Source organism: Dasypus novemcinctus, chromosome 5, assembly GCF_030445035.2.
Source record: "Dasypus novemcinctus isolate mDasNov1 chromosome 5, mDasNov1.1.hap2, whole genome shotgun sequence".
In the NCBI taxonomy this organism is placed as follows: Eukaryota; Metazoa; Chordata; class Mammalia; order Cingulata; family Dasypodidae; genus Dasypus; species Dasypus novemcinctus.
This window is the reverse complement of record NC_080677.1, coordinates 78,813,769-78,832,458: the sequence shown is the minus strand read 5'-3', so window position 1 is coordinate 78,832,458 and position 18,690 is coordinate 78,813,769. Positions and strand designations below refer to the sequence as shown.

The following is an 18,690-nucleotide window of genomic DNA, read 5'->3' as shown; positions in this document are numbered from 1 at the left end:
CCGATACCTTAAAGTGTGGCATTTCACCCAATAGTGAAAATGACAGGAGGACTCCAATTATCAGAGGAGAATATACTGGTCAGCCTGACTTTATGGTAGTGGCCAAGAAGGAATGCTCAGCACTTTCCTAGAGCATTTGATTTTTGGAATTGGAGGTGGAAATGAGAAAGTCCAGTAGGGTCTAAAGGCACAAAAGCTTCATGATGATATTTGTTTTTGGTCTGGTTTGTTTGTTTTTTGTTTTGGTGTATCTGAACACCAAGAAGAATGTTTGACACAAAGTAGACTTTCCATTCATGTATTATGAATGAATAATTGATTAAATTTGGATGTGTGTAGGAGAGCAAAGGTTTGAAGATGAAAAAGTGCTACTATGTCCTGGAGGGACAAGTAAGTCAGCTGAAGATAGATTTGGTTGGTTGTTTTCTATGTTATCCAAATAGTTCTCAGAGGAAGAGAATCGGATTAATTAATATTGCAGATCATGGCACACTATCATCATTAGTCTATGCATAACACTTCTTATTTTAATTAAATTTGAAGTTATATTGAGATATAATTGGCAAACAATAAACTGCAATATTATACAATTTGCTAAATTTTGCCATACATTTACATCTACGAAACCATCACATTAATGGATATATCCATCATTCCTCAAATTTCCTCATGCTTCCAACCCCTGCTTCCTTGTCCCTGAATAATCTCTGATCTACTTTTTTTCACATAGATTTGTTTGTATTTTATAGAATTTTTTAAAAATTGGTATCATGCAACATGATGTCTTCAAGGTTCATCTATATTGTTACATGTAACAAAACTCCATTCCTTTTTACAGCTGAATAATATTCCATTGTATGAATATACTATATTTTGTTTATCCATTAATGGGTTGCTTCTAACTTTTGGCTATTGTGGATAATGCCAATATGAACATCAGTGTGCAGATATCTGTTCAAATTCCTGTTTTCAATGTTCTGTAAACCCACAATTTCTCCAATAAAAAAAAAAGGAATCATACAGTATATACTCTGTTGAGGGGATCTGGCTTCTTTTACTTACCATACTTATTTTTGAGATTTATCCATGTTTTTGCATGTATTCATTCTTTTTTGTTGTTGAAGAGTTTTTACTCTATGAATATACCACAATTTACCTATTCACCTGTTGATGGAATTGGGGTTGTTTCTAGTTTTTGGCTCTTTCAAATAAAGTCGCTATGAATTGTTGTGTTCAAGTCTTTGAGCACGTTTTCTTTTCTCTTAGATAAACAACTAGAAGTGGAGTGACAGAGTCATGTGGTAGATGTCTGCTTAACATTTTAAGAAACTGCCACACTGTTTTTCAGAGTGGTTGTACCACTTTGCATTCCTATCAGCAGTGTGTAAAAGTCTCAGTTGCTCCACATCCCTGTAAACACTTGGAATGGTCAGTCCTTTTTAATTTTTAGGCTTCCAAATAGATGTGTAGTGGCATCTTACTGTGGTTTTAATTTATAGTTTTCTAATGACTGTTGATGTGGAACATCTTTTCATGTGTTTAGCTGTCATCTATTTATGTTCATGTGTGAAGAGTCTGGTCAAACCTTTTTCCTATTTTTTAACCCCCCTCCCCTCAGAAGACTCCCTTGTCTGTTTGCTTGCTGTCTGCTCATTGTTTGTCTTCTTTAGGAGGCACTAGGAACTGGATCTGGGACCTCCCACGTGGAAAGCAGGTGCCCACTGCCTGAAACACATCTGCTCCCCTTTTGCCTATTTTTTACTGTCAACTTCTATCAAACAGAAATTTTGGGGGGGATTGTGTTGACTCTAATAATATGAGAATTGACATCTTAAAATTGAGTTGTCCAACCCACAAACTTGGTATATTCCTCCATTTATTTATGTTCTTTAATTTCTTTCAGTGAAATTTTGTAGTTTTTGGTAGTGTCATATATCTTTTGTCAGGTTTATTCCAAAGTATTTCATAATTTTTTATACTATTAAAATTGTATTTTTTAAAATTTCAATTTCCAATTATTTGCTTGGATATAGAAATACATTTATCTTCTTACATTTCTAGAGGTCAGAAATCCAAAATGGATTTCACTGGGCTAAAATCAAGGTTTCAGTAGGGCTGTGTTCCTTTTTGGAGGCTGTAGGGAACAATCCATTTTCTTCGTTTTTCCAAACTTATGTTCAAGTTTGTGAGACTTAGGACAAGTTACTTAATTAAGCTAGTTTTTTTATTTACAAAACAAGAATAATATCTCTATTATAATATTGTTAAAGTTTAAATGGGAGGATGGATCTATCTAGCATAGTGTGTGTCACATTATAGGTAATAAACCTTAATTTTCATTTCCTCTTATGTCTATTTCCATTGCTTTAGTTTAGGCTGTCATAACTATTTGGAATTTTGCACGTCTCTTTAACAAATCAAACTGATTCCACTCTCTATGCTGTATCCAAGGGGATCTTTCTAAAAGTTTAGGGTCATCATTTTCTTCTCTAAAACTCTTTATTGGCTCTGTGGCCTACATGATAAGGTATCTTAGCATAATATACATTTGTCCCCAGTCTTACCTTCTGCCATTCTCTAGGTTTATTCTTACTAAACTACTTGTTAGTCTGGTATGCAATTGCCTGTTTGCTGTTTCTGGTTTTTTTTGTTTTCCCATTCCTTAGCATTTTCTTTTTTGGTCTCACAAGTGAACTCTTATATTTAAAAAGTCAGTTTCCAGGTTTCCTTCCCTGGGAAACTTTCCTAAAGCTCCTCAGGTAGTAAGGCATTTCCTCTTAGGTCAGCAGTTATTGACTGCTCATTATGTGCCAGCACTATAGCATAAGCTGTAAGTAGAGCTGTGAAAGAGTTTCCTGACCTCAGAAAGGATCTACAGAGGAAGACTAACATTATAGATAACTATATTTGAGCTCTTTAAAGGAGTTTGCACGGTTATGAGAATGTATAACTCATCTTGGAAAGGTAGTGTTAAGATAAAATGGCCAGCTACATTGGGAGCTGCCCAAAGCAGCCCTCTGAGACACAACAGGGACTTTTCTAAAGATAAAAACTGATAAAGGATGGGACTTTCTAAGAGAAAGGAACAGTTCCAACAAAGTTACAATTTTTGCAACATTTAGTGATTATCTGAGCCTCAGTACGGTAGGGATAGTCTATAAAAATTTTAATTATGCTATATTTACTAATGTATATGTTTCCTGCTTTATAAGTTCCTCCTAGGTAATGAAGAACTTAAGTGTCAATCAAATACTGTAACTTCCTTCTTGGAAACACCCTAGTTACCTTTATAAACCACCATAATCTGCAATGAGAATCTTGAGATTCTCACTGCAACTTCTCCAGTTTAAGATCTGCCTTCTCCAGTAGTCTTTCCATAAACCCGCAGCCTTGATTGTGCTGGCTACTCTCTTTCTTTGACAGTGGTAAGGACTAGCTTAACTTTGGGAAGAGACATTGAAAGGGCTAATGGATGATCCCAGAGTACCGTTTACTGCTCTCTGCATTTGGACTGTTGCTTTAAAAATATAAATTTTGTTGAGCTAATAATTATAGGAGACCAAAAGATCCTTTAGGCCACCACAAATACAATATTCTGAGCATAACACCCACAATTTAAATCTATGTATACCAGGCCCTAAGAATATAAATTTTTAATCCTAGCAATGGCCTGGCTGTTATTATGCCTGTTTTATAGATAAAGAAGTTGAAGTTCAAAATGAATAGTTCAGCGATGATTTCAAGGTCTCACTGTAGATACTTAATGGCCCCAAATCAAGGGTTTCAGGACCCCAAGTCCACTTTCCACCACGCCAAGTCTGACTAGTTGCATATCTTTTTATTCCCAGAATCTTTTAGTAGGTGTTACACGAGTAAATTATGCTAACGGTAGCATTAATTTTACCTCTGTCGCCCTCATCAACACACATTTCCTCTCAGGAGTGAGAGACACTCTGGATATGGATTCAGGCTTCAGGAAGAATGGCAATTCCAACTTGTTTATTCAATCCCATTATACTATCTTTTGCACAGGGGGACACCAATTCCCCACATCTTTGACAGGGAAGGAACCCATCTTTTGAGAATCTTGATAATCTGAATCTGCCTTCCCAAGGCAGTCGTGCCCTAGTCCTGAGACACCTCGACAGTCTTCCTTTCCTCCGTGGAGGTCCAGGAGGAAAGCTACCGGGTACTCGAGGTTTCTAGATTTGCAGCTTCCGAAAAGACAAAACTGAATGTAGGGATTCGTAAGTCCCTGGGAACCCAAAGGAACCCCTTAGCTCTTCCAGGCCTTTCTCCGTTTGCCTATGCCCGCGGAATCTTCTAACATCTTCCCCAGAGCGGCTCCGTTGAGAACAAACAGGAAACCCGGCAGCTCCAGCGAGTCAAGGGCGGCCGCGACCTTCCGCAAACGTGCTGACGTCACTGAGACGCACGGCCGCGCCGGCCCCTCCGGTGTCTTAGTGCGTCCGATTTCCAGCGGGAGTGCGGACCGCTGGGCGGTGGTGAGGCTGTCTGTCCTGGGGCGGATCCTGCTGGAACCGCACTGTACCCTTCGGTGGCGTCCGCCAGAATGCCTCACTTGGAAAACATGGTGCTGTGTCGCGAGTCCCAAGTGTCCACCTTGCAGTCCCTGTTTGGAGAGGTATTGTGGTCAAACTGTCTTTTCTCTTCCAAACCCTGAAGGCAAATATCTCCATGGTCTTGCATTTTCCTTTTTTTTTTGGGGGGGGGGGGGGGTTATTTGGGTTAAGGGACATCTTTGGCATTGAGATGGGTGGTGGTTTAGGTCCAGAGTAACTTCTGATTAGTTTCGTGAAAAGAAAACTGCACAGGAAGGACAGGCCTACACCGCAGGACTTTTTCTTTTACCTTTGATACTGAGACAGCCCAAAGTAGCTACTAGAAGTTACTTGTTATCCGTGCTGAACAGGATTTTATATAACAGGTGGGTTTGCAGAGTTATTTATGCAAATACACATTCATACCTTTCAATGAGGTAGTTGTTGAACGCAGGTGTAGAGAGGGTTTGTTTGTTTTATTAAAGAAGAGAGTGCCAAAGTAGTGGGGTCAAGTTTAAAAATCCAGTGGCTTTTGCGGAATTCTTAAAATCCTAGAGAAGTTGGTCTAATCTAGACTTCTCTCTTCTACTGATAGATGAGGCCAAGAAAGGTTAAGTGTCTCAACATAGGGAGTCCTTTCCATAGGCAGGAGGTAGTGTTAACTAATATAAACTTAACCTATTTTTTTATTATTAAAACACACATTTCTGGTGCCTTTTGGTGGACGTTTTACTTGAGGATCATTAATCAAACATGGAGTGGGTCTCAGATCTGATCTGTAGGGAGAATAAATGAGAGTGTAGGGTCATGCTTGTTAATCTCCACTCCGCACCCCACTCCTAATCTTCTGATTTGCTGTTTTAAGACCTTACATCTAACTAGAAATGATGGATGTAAGTCTGAGGTCGCTTTAAAAGAATTAGTGGAAAGTATTGTCTCCTTCTAAAGGGACATATTAGGGAAGTATGAGGTTAGTGATGGCATCCTCAGTTAATTTTCTAGTTATAATGCTTTCTATTGTAGTTACCTGTAGTATCACAGAAACATTTTCTTGTTTATATTTTATGCATTCCTTCTCTGGAGTTGATAAACCCAAATCACTCATAGCAGAAGTGTTCCATTGGAAAAAGAATAATAGCTCATAGGGATGATAGTGGTGTATCACAAAAAGCGTGTTTTCCTTTGCTCTTACTGCATGTCATATTTATCAACATTGATATCACTTTTCAGCAAGGTGCTGTGCATGTAGGAGGTACAAAGAACTAGAGCAAAACTAAAAGGATTCATTTTTCGTAGCAAGATTTGTTTATTTGTACAACATATAAAATTTTATTGAGTGTCTTCTCAGTGTCAGGCGTTGTACCAGATTTTAGTGTATGCTTTCATGAAGGTGCAAGGTTAAATAACAGTGCAAGAGTTAAATACAATTCCAGGTAACAATAGAAAAGATGTTATAAGGTGGAATATTATTAAGTACTGCATAATGGATGCACACAAATTTGGCAGGATTACAGAAAAGGAGAAATTTAATGTAGCTTGGGAAAACTTCCTGAAGGATGGTCTTGAACTTCTCTTTAAAAAGAGAAGTTCTCTGCATAAAAAGGCTATGCAGTTTTTATTCTTGATTTATTTGATGAATTATATACATTTAGGCCAGGGTAAATGAGTACCAAATGCATTATTCAAAAGTATTCTATAAGTTTTCCTAAGAAAGGAGGACTCTTGAAATTCTCTCTAACCCAGTGATTACGTATACTTAGTTCAAAGTATTAAAATATACAGTGAAGGTGCAGCCTGTGGCAAGATTAAATTTAAAAAAAAGATTAAGAAAAGATAAAAATGAAATGTGGTCAAAATTGGCCTTGAAAAGTCCCTTAAAACTCATAAAAATTTGAAAATACAAGACTTACTGTATGTAAACCTATACAATAATAAAAGCATAAATACATAATTTAAAATATATATTTATAGTAATGTGTAGTAATAATAAAATAAGCAAAATATAATTTTACGAAAAGTTTAGTTACGTAACAGGAAGTCCATAATGTTGATTTCAAGTAATATCAAAGTGTAATGATGAATGCATTTGTATGCTCACTGCATATTTTACTTTTTGATGAATATTCAGTTTATTTTCTGTTTTGTATGTGCAGACTGATATTTGTCTTTTTTCCCTAGAGACATCATTTCAGCTTCCCATCCATTTTTATATATGGACATACAGCTAGTGGAAAGACCTATGTAACACAAACTTTGTTGAAAACTTTAGAGGTAAGAATAACTCCAAATTCAGTGTTAATTGATTTTTACATTTTAAATTTTTAAAGGTGTTTCTCAGGAATTGAACCTGGGACCTCATGCATAGGAAACTGTTGTTCAAACCACTGAGCCACACCCACTCCCCTGATTTTTATTCATAGACACTAAGAAAGGGAAGAGATATGGGAGATTATCTAGTATAGTCATCTGAAGGGATTATCTTATACATAAAACATTTCTGACCAGCTTTTGTTTGAATACCTCCAGAGACTCAGCCCCAAAAGGCGTTATTAGATAACTTGAACCTAGATGGTAAGTTATTTTTTGAGTCATATTTCTTTTTCTCTCCCTTTCACTGGCTGATGATAGTAAATGCCACATATTAATGTTAAAATATTAAAATTCATTTCTTTTTCCTTGTTTCATTATCTTTACCCTACCCTTCTTCCCATATTGCCTCTCTGAGTTCCCTGGTCACCATTCACACAGTTGTTCAAACTTGCTCTTTCTTAACTCTGTCATTTTCCTCATTCATCCAGTAAATCAAACTAGTAAACACATTCTGCTAATTCTACATTCTTAAAGTTTTGACTCAGTCTACCTTTAATCATTGGCATTGCTGCCACTTCACTTTCACTTAACATTGTTTCTTCCTATATCTATGCTACAGTCTCCTAACTGCAATCTCTTCCTCACCCTGCAGCTAGCTCATGCAAATCTTACTTAAGATCTTCAGGAAAATGTTCAAATGCTTTGCCTGATAAACAAGACCATCGGTGAGCTGAATTAATAAAGTAATGGTTAAGAGTTTGGGTTTAGACACTGGTGTACTCAAATTCTTGTTCTGCTTCACCACTTAGTGCTGTCCCCTTCTCATAAGGAGGGCTAATAGTGACAACATTTGGGAGTTTTGTGAGAATTAGAGTTAGTACATGACAGGTACCTACTATAGTACTTAGTATATAGTAAGCACTCAATGAAGAATAGCTGTTTGCTGGATATATATATTTTAGGCTTATGGGCCGTACAGTCTCTGTGGCAGCTACTCAACTCTGCTGTTGTAATGGGAAAGCAGCAAGAAAAGATATAAACAAATGTGCATGACTGTGTTCCAGTAAAACTTTACTTACAAAAACAGGCCCATACGCTGTAATTTACTTATCCTAGTTCTACAGTAGCTGTGAGCATGCATGAACTACGTACAGTTTCTACACTTTTACTTCGAAGCCTTGGCACATACTGCATCCTTTGCTTATAATGGCTTTCCTAGGCTTACTTGCTCCTCTTCTATTACACTGCTGCTTGGCAAATGCCTACTAATATTTCCATGTTTTCTTTTTACACTTTGGGAAGCCTTTCATGAATTCCCAAGGCTGTGTTAGTTGCCCCTTTGTTGTGCAATCTCAGCACCCTGTGGTTAATTCTGACAAAATATTTAGTACTCTTAAATGTGAATTTGTGTTTGTCTTTTCCTGGCTCTAGATTGTAAATTCCTTGAGATTATCCCCAGCTCTAAGCATAGTGCTTGGCACAGATCTATTTGTGGATTTTGGCTTTGATCCTTAAATTCAGCTGTACATTTTAAAAATGCAAATGCCTGGGATTCATGTCAGGCTTTAGAATCAGAATGTCCAAGGGCATGGCCCAGGCATTTGTATTAAAAAATCCTCTCTGTGAAATTTCCAAAGAATATGCACTGAATAAAAGAATGAAAATCCAATAAGGAAGTTCCATATAAAATAGCTGTCTTCCATTTTTTCACACATTATAATTTTTGCTGCTTCTTAATCAGCATTGATGATTATTACTACTTCTGGTATAGGTACACTAAGAGATATGCCCCTGGCACTTAGAATATGCTGGCATTAAAGGTCATGGATAGGGCAAACTCAGTAAACAAGATACTTAACAGAGATCTTGTGGACTCTAGTTGATAAAGAAATGGAGGTGAGAGGGAGGTCAGTAAATGCTGGTAAATTGTGATTAAGTAAAATGTAGCTTTATTTACACTGTTATTTGGAGAGAGAAAAAAGTCTCCTTATTGAGTAAGATTTTACCACTGAAAATAGCTTTTGCTTCCATTATTTGTGTAAAAAATGTCATAAGTTACCTTTCTCTGAATGATCAGTATTGCTTTAATGATTTCACTTTGGAAAACAGATCATAGTCATGAGCAAGTCTTTTGTTTGCTTGTTACTCCTGGAATTGCCTCCATTGTGATAGTTCTCTAAATGAAAAACTAGTTTCCATTATAGGATTACTATAGTTTCAGGCACAGTTCTTTTCTTGATCTAGGTTTGTTCATCCAAAAGGATATTAAACTTATAAATATGAAATTCCTACTAAGAATTTTAACATTCAAATGTATTGGGATTTCTTTTGAAAAAATTTTTAGAAGAAAATACTAGTTTGGCTTTGAGTCCCTGGGGGAGATGAATGGCAAACTCAAAGGGATAACTGAAGTGAGTTTAGTGAAGGGACTATTTTGCAAATGTTGAGGAAGCATTACAGCAATAAAGGTTGGTAAAGCACCTAGGAACTCGCAACAGTAGTTCCTTGCGAAGGAGCTGTTACCAGAACCCTGTAAGAGATGTAGCGCTGCCTAACTAGAGCAGTGGCCTTTTGTAGAAGCCCGTAGCCACTGCTAAACCTGGGCCACATTGCAGAATCCAGGAAATACATATCCAACTTTTCTCTCTTTCAGTCTCCTGCAGGTTCCTTTAATTGACTGAATCCAACCATAGCAAGAAAGTAAGAGAGTTTGGGTAATGCGTTCTATAGCGGTCAGCCTCCTTGGGCAAAGAGTAGGTTGGCGGATGAGGATGGAGACTAATGGATATAGTCCTTCTAGACTAATGGAGAATATCCAGCACAACTGTTATTGTGTATGTATGTTTTTCTACTTACACTTTGTTGGTTTTTGTTTTCAGCTCCCACATGTCTTTGTGAATTGTGTTGAATGTTTTACCTTAAGGCTGCTTTTGGAACAAATTTTAAACAAGTTGAATCATCTTGCTTCTTCAGAGGATGGATGTTCTACTGAAATAACCTGTGATACCTTTAATGACTTTGTTCGCTTATTTATACAAGTAACTAAAGCTGAAAGTCTCAAGGATCAGACTGTATATATTGTAAGTAATTTAATCTTAACATGCCTGATTTGACATATATACTCAATTTATGTATAGTTTGCTTAGAATCCCATTATGCATAGTGTTCTATTTGAGGTGTTGTTGGGATGCAAAAATGTATTAGAGTATTCTTTATCCAAAGAGAACCTTAGTTTAATAATTCATGTGCCTAAATGCATAGAGTGGTAAAAATTGCAAAGTACTAAGTGAGGTGCATCTGAAACAACTTCATGATGTGATAGCATTTGAGATAGGCCTAAAAGAATGATTAAGATTTAATAGGAAGAAACAGAAGAAGAGGAATTTCTCATGAAGGGAATTATGTAAGCAAATGCATGGAGGTGGGAATGGAGTCCAGAGAATGCCAACTAGTCTAGTTTTAGGAGATTATAAAGTATCAAGGGAGAATATTAAGCCTAGAAAGGTAAGCTTGGGACTATATCATGGAAGGTTTTGAAAACTATGCTAAAGCATCTTATTTCATTCCTTAGGCCATGGGAAAGATATCGAAGATTTTAGAGCAACAGATTAGGCCTGAGGAGTATTACTCTAAAAGCATGTTGAATATAAGAATTGGGAATAGTAGGATAGCTACTGTGACTGTTTATGTGAGAGAAAATTTCATCTTAGAGTCAAGGACAAATGGATGCAGAAAAGAAAGGGGATAATTACTAGAATGATGTCCTTGTAAAAGTGAGAGTGTATAGGGGTTGTGCAGATAGAGGAACATGGACAGTTCATCTGAGGGAAGGCACAGTATATGGCCATATAATCATATGGGTGGGAGCTTGTTGACATTCTCTGTTTATTGTTTCTGTTTTCTCAGTGAAGAAGGAAGCAAGGCCATAAGCTAAGAGAAGGAGATGTTGTAGTTTTGAGAGGCAAGGTAAAGTTTGAAATAGTCATTTTGTAAAAGAAGAGAGTGAGTGGACCAGGGAAATATGGTAGGATTACCAGGCAGTTCTGAGTGCCCATTTGAGGTTCATTGTCATGAATTTAATGTAATGTAGCATGGATGAGGTTTTTTTTTCTGTTACATTCAGTTGTGTGGAAATAGGCATAGAGTATATGAACAGTTGGCTTTAACTAGGGCTGGTGGCATGTGAGGCAGTTACAACAGGGAGAGAGAGAAAAATGAGTTTAGGGTGGATGCAAGGAATTAAATCAAATGATGAAGCATAAACTCCAGGTACAGTAAGGAGAGAATTGAGGACATGAGAGGAGTGAAAAGGTGGTTGGATTCTTTTTACCAGATGTAGGTCCTCATGGGGGTCAAAGGATTATTGGTGTAGAGATATTAGAGTGAAATGTAAACTTACAAGGTAGTGATGGAAGAGTGAAATGCCTGAAATTGAAATAGAGAGGGTGTGGAGATACGAGAACTGGCAGAATGGTTTAGAGAACTGGTCCTAAACTTTTATCATTTCAGGATCCCTTTATATGATTAAAAAATATTGAGGACCCCAAGAATTTTTGTTTATATATTTTATATCTATCAATACTTACCATGTAAGAAATTTAAATTAAGAAATTTAAAAAATATTTGTTTATTCATTATACAAAGTGAAAAATTGTATTTGTTAATAACCAGTCTGATCAGAGCATGTACATAAGTTTTTATTTATCTGGGATGTATTTAAGAAGGTATATACTGGCTTGTGTAGTAGTTTTGCGTTTAGTTTTTTAAAAGCTGCTAGACTGTTTTCCAAAGTGCTGTACCATTTTACATTCCCACCAGCAGTGTATGAGTGGTTCAGTTTCTCTGCCTCCTCACCAGCTTTTGTTGTTGTTGAAGTTTTCTATTTCTGCCATTCTGATAGGTATGTAGTGTTATCCTATTGTGATTTTTAATTTGCATTTCCCTAATGGCTAATGATATTGAACACCTAACTTTTCAATCTCTTATTTGCCATATGTATGTATTCTTTGTGAAATATTTCTTTATGTCTGCTGCTCAAGCTTTAACTGAATTGTGTTTTAGTTTTGAATTTCGAGAGTTCTCTACATAGTCCATGTATTTTGTCTTTTGTTGGATATGTGGTTTGCAAATATTTTCTGTGACTGTAGCTTGTTTTTACATTTTCATTCACAGAACAAAAGTTTTTAGTAGTGGTCTAGTCCAGTGTACCTTTTCTTTTTTACTGATCAGGCTTTTCTTGTCAAGTCTAGAAACCCTTTGCCTAGCCATAGATCCTGAAGATCTTCTGTAATTTTTTCCTAAAAGTTCTATAGTTTTATGCTTTACATTTAAGTCTATGATCCATTTTGAGTTAATTTTTGGACATACAAAACATAGGTTGCAGTTCTTTTTTCTTTTTTAGACCTTTATCAGAAATCATTTGGGAGTATTTGTATGGGTCAGTTTCTGAGTTCTCTTTTCTGTTCCATTGATCCATTTATCTATCCCTCTGCCAGTATCTCATCTTCTTGATTACTGTACCTATATAATAAGTCTTACAATTGGGTAGACTGATTCCTCCCACTTTATTATTATTTTTGAATTTTGGTTTAACTGTTCTAGTTCCTTTATCTTGCATATAAATTTTATCATAATCTTGTCTGTAACTACAAAAAGTCTTAGTGAGATTTTGATAGGAATTGGGGAGAATTGACATCTTTACTCTTGTCTTCCAGTCTGTCTACATGGTTTGTCTATCCATTTATTTAGCACGTCTTTGATTTTTTTTTGTCAGCATTGTGTAGTTTTATCATAAAAGTCTTGTACATGTTTTGTTAGATTCATACTTAAATATTTCATTTTTGCATTATTATAAGTGTATTTGTATTTTTAATTTCATTGTCCCCATATCCATTGCTTTTCTATAGGAATACAATTTATTTTCATATGTTTGTTTTGTATCCTGTGCTTTGCTAAACTCACTTTTGCTCTAGAAGTTCTTTTGTAGATTCCTGGTGTTTTTTCACTTAAACAGTCATGCCATCTGCAAATAAGAACAGATTTATTTCTTCTTTTCCAATATGTATGGCTTTTATTTCCTTTTTTTGCCTTACTGCACTAGATAGAACTTTCAGGACTATGTTGAATGTGTGATGACAGACAGCTTTGTCTTGTTCCTGATCTTGTGGAGAAAGTATTCAGTCTTTCATCCTTAAATATAATGCTAGCTATAGGTGTTTTTAGATAATCTTTTATCAAGTTGATGAAGTTCCCCTCTATTCCTGAGAGTTTTTATCATGAATGGGTGTTGGATTTTGTAAATTGCTTTTTCTGCATCAATTTATGTGATCATGTGATTTTTTTCTTATTTAGCTGGTTGATGTGGTAGATTACATTGACTGATTTTCAGATATTGAACTAGCCTTGCATAGCTGGAGTAAACTTTCTTGGTGACAGTGTATAATTTTTTTTATAAAAATCTTGCTGAATTCTATTTGCTCATATTATATTAAGGATTTTTGTGACTATATTCATGAGGGATGTTGGCCTGTAGTTTCTTCTCTCCCTCTCTACCCCCCATCCCCCACCATTTCTTTCTTTTTTTCTTTTACTGTCTTTGTCTGGTTTGGGTATCAGGATGATACTGGCTTCATAAAATGAAATGAGGTGTGTTCTTTCCTCTTCAGTTTTCTGGAAGAGATTGTGTAGAATTGGGGTTAGTTCTTCTCTAGGACTTTGATTGACATATGTTTTAGATCTGTTATAATCCCTTAGTTCTGTGAGAATCTGTGTTCTGTTTTCTCTCTTTTGTTCAGATTGGATGATTTCTATTGTTCTATCTTCCAATTTGCTGACCATTTCTCTGTCCCTTGCATTCTGCTATGAGCACATCCACTGAACTCTTTTAAATATCTTTTTGTGTATTTTAGTGCTAAAATTTCCATTTGGTTCTTCTTTATATCTCCCATTTCTTTACTGAAATGTAATCTTTCTTTAATGAGGCTTTCTATGTTTTCTTTTGATTCAAGTGTGTTCGTAATTGCTTTTTTTTTTTTTTTTGAGGTACCAGAGATTGAACCCCCAGGACCTCATACATGGGAAGCAGGTACTCAACCACTGAGCTACATCTGCTCCCCCTATAATTGCTTTTTGAAGCATTTTTATTATAACTGCTTTAACATCTTTGTTAGATTATTCTATTGTCTGTCATCTTGGTGTTGACATCTGTTAGTTTCTGTTGGTTTTCTTTTTATATTCAGTTTGAGATCCTCCTGGTTCTTGGTATAACAAGTGATTTTTTAAGTTGAAAACTGACGTTTATGAATAATATAGAAGACCTTTTGTTTTATCTGTTTTTGTTTGTATTTTTTCTGATACTGCTCTGTCAGAAAACAGAGGTGGGGCAGTGAGGAGTCACTTCTTTATTGCCAGGAAGAGGGTAACTTCCAGATTCCTCACTTGGTCTCTATTGATACCTGAGATGCTAGGTGCTCCTTGTAACTGCCAGGTGGGAGGTGGTAGTTCTGGGTGTTCTTTTTTCCACTAACAGCACTGTGGATATGACCTCCTCACTGGGTAAAGGTGAAAATATTGAATCTCCAGTAGGCCTCTGTGATACTACTCCAAGCAGGGAGGGAGAGGGATATTTCAGTATTGCTGGGTAAGTGTGTAAGTCCAGGCTTCTAGGGAGTGGTCTTCACTCATGGGGTCTTATTACCAGCCAGTCCTGGCTTTCTACTTGGGCTTTTCTGGGCACCCTGGTAGGGTGGGGAGTGGTCATGAGAGTTGAAGTTTAGACTGCCCACTTATTCTTTGTGGGTGGGAGTGGGACCACAGCTTTTTCTATGGGTTTTGCTTGGTTATGCCTGAAAGTTTTTTGGCTTACTAGGCTACTCTTTCCTAGTCATTTTCTAGAGATAGCAGGCTTCTTTTTGAACCTTTTTGGCTGCTACCACTACTTTTTGTCAGTTTCTTCAGCTTCACATCTGGGATATATGAGGCCAAAAGAGGCAATTCATCACCTTGTTGTTCCTTGGGTTCCAGTGTCTTTAGCTGACCTGCCTTCTTCTCTCCAATTTCAGAGTATTATTATTATTTTAGTTTTATTATTATTTTTTTCTTGTGTTCTTAGTTTTAGTTAATAGGAAGAATAGGGAAAAGTGTATTTACTCCATCTTCCCAGAAGCTAAGTCTAATTTTTTTGTAAAATCCAAGTGCATAGTGGTAAAGAATATGGTGACTACTATTACAATTTGGGACCATTGCCTTGATTTGTGCTAAGGCATTTCTACTTTAACCTACTATTGATTTTATTCCATCAGTACAAATGTCAACATAATGAAAGAGGCAAATAATATTTTAGTATTATTATGGAAATAGTTTTGATCTTGTTACCCTTTAAAAGGGTGTCAAGAAATCCCTTTCATCTGGGAGTTCAGAGACCATGCTTCAAGAACTGGTGATACTGGAAATAAGTTGGTCTGTCATCGAAGTAGAGTAGGGATCACAGTCGCTTGTGGAGAGGAATTTGAAGAACTAAGAACCCAGCATATTCATATGAGTTTTGAAGTCTCAAGGAAAATAGGAGTTTTATTAGAGAAGTGACAGTAGTCAGAAGTTTCAGTTTTCAAAAAATGAGGAGAAATGACCCAGAATATGTTGAGGACTACGACAAGAGGAGTTTCAGAGCTTGTTGTCGTTATAAGGAGGGAGAATCAGTATTGTAACTTAATGAGAAAAATATTTGGATCTGAATGAAAATTTGTACTTCTCTGAATATTAGTTATCTGATAATTGCTTTTGAAGAGAGTCATTTATTAGAATACCATAAAATAACTATAGTGGGTGAACTATATCAAATCATAAGAATGAACTATTGATTTATTGCTTCAGCTTTGTGTTTTGTGTTAAAATGAACATAAAAATGGACCAATTTATTTGAATTAATCTGTTTCCTGGATTACAGCATTATTTAAATGGAGATTGATAGGAAAATTGCATAATGGGAATGCATAGTAAAGAAACTAATTTACATCTTTTTTTGCAGTAAATAATTTTGCTTAGTTTTATCTAATTAAGGATGAAATATCATCAGTATGATTATTCATACATTGTTTCAAGACTTCTATGATAAAACGGGTGTAAAACAATTTGGATTATTCAGGGAAACAATATTATATTTCCTGCATTTTATTTTATTGCTAATTTAAATGGTCATGATTTTTAATAAGACTTATTAATGAAGTATAAATTGTTTTTTTAAAAATGCAAATTTCCTTGGAGAAATAGTGATTTCAGTTTTGGCCAGAAAGTGTAGAAGATAAACCTAGAACATTGTTCATAATAGAAAGCTAGGAAGTTATCAAAGAGTATTAGGATCCTTTTAAAAGGACACAGAAGCTAATTGAAAGAGCTCCCACTCACCAGGGATGGGATAATTCAACCTTCAAAGAGATAATGGAGTCAGTGGGTGGAAACACATTAGATATTTTAAAATCAATGAATGTATGGTGATACTAAATAAACATTTAAAAAACACAGAACTACAACTTATTGGTCACCTTGGGAATTTAGTAATAGTTTGATAATAATAGCCTAATAGAGTTTACCATACAGTTACAAAGGTTAAGCAAGAAAAGTTTTTGTAATTAAATTAGAAATTTTCTTTTACCTCTTTCTTGGGCTAGAGAGATCTGTAATTCTTGGTATGGTAACCACATATATTTTATCAAATGGAATAAAAATGCACATAATTGCACTTGTATGGTTAAGTAGGTTTGACCATAGGGCATCTTTCACTATAGTCTTTTTGGTGACATACCCATAAAATAAACCTTTTAAATGTAGTTATGATTCATTTACTATTTAGAAATTTGGGTTAAAAAGTATTACAAATGAAAGCTTTTTTTTTTTCTTATTTATTTGATCTATTTGAAATGTGTTCCTAGAAATGTAAATAGCACTTTAAACATTCAGAAGTTACCATTTTGCTTTATGACTTGAAAAGTTCAGGTCTTGAACTCTGCTGTATGTTATTTAACTGCCTTTAAAGGGCTTTATAAATTAATTTGGACACTGCTTTTTTTTTTAAAGGTTCTAGATAAAGCAGAATATCTAAGAGATATGGAAGTAAATCTTTTGCCTGGGTTTCTTAGATTACAAGAATTGGTAAGTAATCCAGATTAGAAAAAGAAATAAGGGGCTTCCTTTAATTTAATTTAATTTAATTTAATTTAATTTAATTTAATTTAATAGTGCTTAGAATATTGTGCCTACTTAGTGAAAACGATATTAAGATTTCATCTATTTTCCATCATTTGTTTCTTTAAACTTCGTGAACATTTTTACTAATTCAGCCAGTTTAAGTACTTTAAAAATTAATAGTTTGACACTTTACTCCATTAGTAGAGTTTTGTAACCCTAAAACTTGATGATGTTTTGTGCATTTTTTAAAAAAGTAAGCTTGCTTATTACTGAGAATCTCATACAGGTGTAGTAGATCCTTTTTCCTCTACCACTACTTTTTTTCTCCCCTTCCTCATATTACTTGTGTTAACTCAGTTTTCCTCAGGAAAAAAATCAACATGAGCAAAAAAGATTATGATAGGAATGTGGCTGCCTAGACACTCCATCTTTCTCCTTTCTCTTTCTGTGTGCTAGCTCTGCCTTTTCTCTCCTTTCATCTTAAAACAGCAAGTTGTGACTTGATTATATTTACTCTTTAATTATTTTAGTTTTTATTTCTAATTGTGAAAAAATCAACATTGTTTTCTATTGAAAGAGTTTTATGTGTTTGCTAGAATAAATGGGGGCTAGACTTTGAATTCTCCATAAAGACTTTCAAAATTTTCTTTTCATTTTAATAATGTTTTTAAAAAAAGAATCATACCTTTATTCTGGATGATCTGGATTTCCATTTATGGCCATTCAGTCTCAGAATCCAGCTTTGTATTTCAGTTTAGAATTGTGTTGGCACCAAATAGTGTTAATACTACTGTTATTGTTGTGGCCTAATAAACAAAGAACAGGTGTAAACTTAGTACAATATATATGTGGATTGAAAGCTGAATAACATTCTGGCAGAAACAAAGTTTTGCAGTAGTTTAAAAAAAGAAAATTTTGGGGAGAATTCCATTTTCACAAATACAAGGTAATGGAGGAATGTCAAATTCAAAAGAACTGGAGCTGTTTCCTGTCAATACCATATTCAAAAAGTGAGCAAAGATTTAGTTGAACTAAACAGGATCATTCATCATATTCAATTAGAGTTAATTTGAATTTTATTGGTTTTATAGTTTTATATTTAATTTAAAATTTTATTTTGATTTTACAGTTTTATAAGCTTTGAGCATAAAGTTTTACTTAGTTTTATATGTATACTTAAGTAACATCATAATAAAAATTTATTAAGTAAGCACTTAGGAAGACTGTACTGGGATCATTTCCAACCATTTAAAGAGTTAAAGACTTTTTTCAAATTTGAGAAACTACTAGAAATTCAGGGAGGACATCTAGGTACCACTGAAATAATGTGTGCCTAAGGGTGGCTCCTCAAGTTGACTTTTAGTAATAATCTGGGGGGTTGGGGAGAACAGGAGTGGAGAGAAAAGGGGGTGAGTAACGTGTATCCTGGAAGTTACCTTACACAGCCTAGCCTTTCTCAGTTTAACTCTTGGCGTTTTATTACTGAGACCTGGGTCCTGTCCTCTGCATAGATACCTCCTCTTTCCTTCCTTTGTTTGTTTGTTTGTGTTGTTTTGTTTTGCATGACCATCATTCACTATTTCCCATTGCCTTTTCCTTTTGTTTCCAGTCTGGTATCCAGAGTGTATTCTTGTCC

At 35.3% G+C, this 18,690-nt stretch overlaps 1 protein-coding gene across 1 annotated transcript in view; it reads left to right on the top strand.

The window, feature by feature from the left end:
- Positions 1–4,433: 4,433 nt before the first annotated feature.
- ORC5 (origin recognition complex subunit 5) overlaps positions 4,434–18,690 on the top strand; it is a 79,990-nt gene continuing 65,733 nt past the window's right edge. Inside the window, exons 1-4 of the mRNA XM_004478989.5 lie at positions 4,434–4,645; positions 6,741–6,833; positions 9,752–9,952; positions 16,944–17,018. Of these exons, the coding sequence (XP_004479046.1) occupies positions 4,574–4,645; positions 6,741–6,833; positions 9,752–9,952; positions 16,944–17,018 (441 nt within the window). The 5' untranslated portion in view covers positions 4,434–4,573. The remainder of the gene's footprint in view (positions 4,646–6,740; positions 6,834–9,751; positions 9,953–16,943; positions 17,019–18,690) is intronic.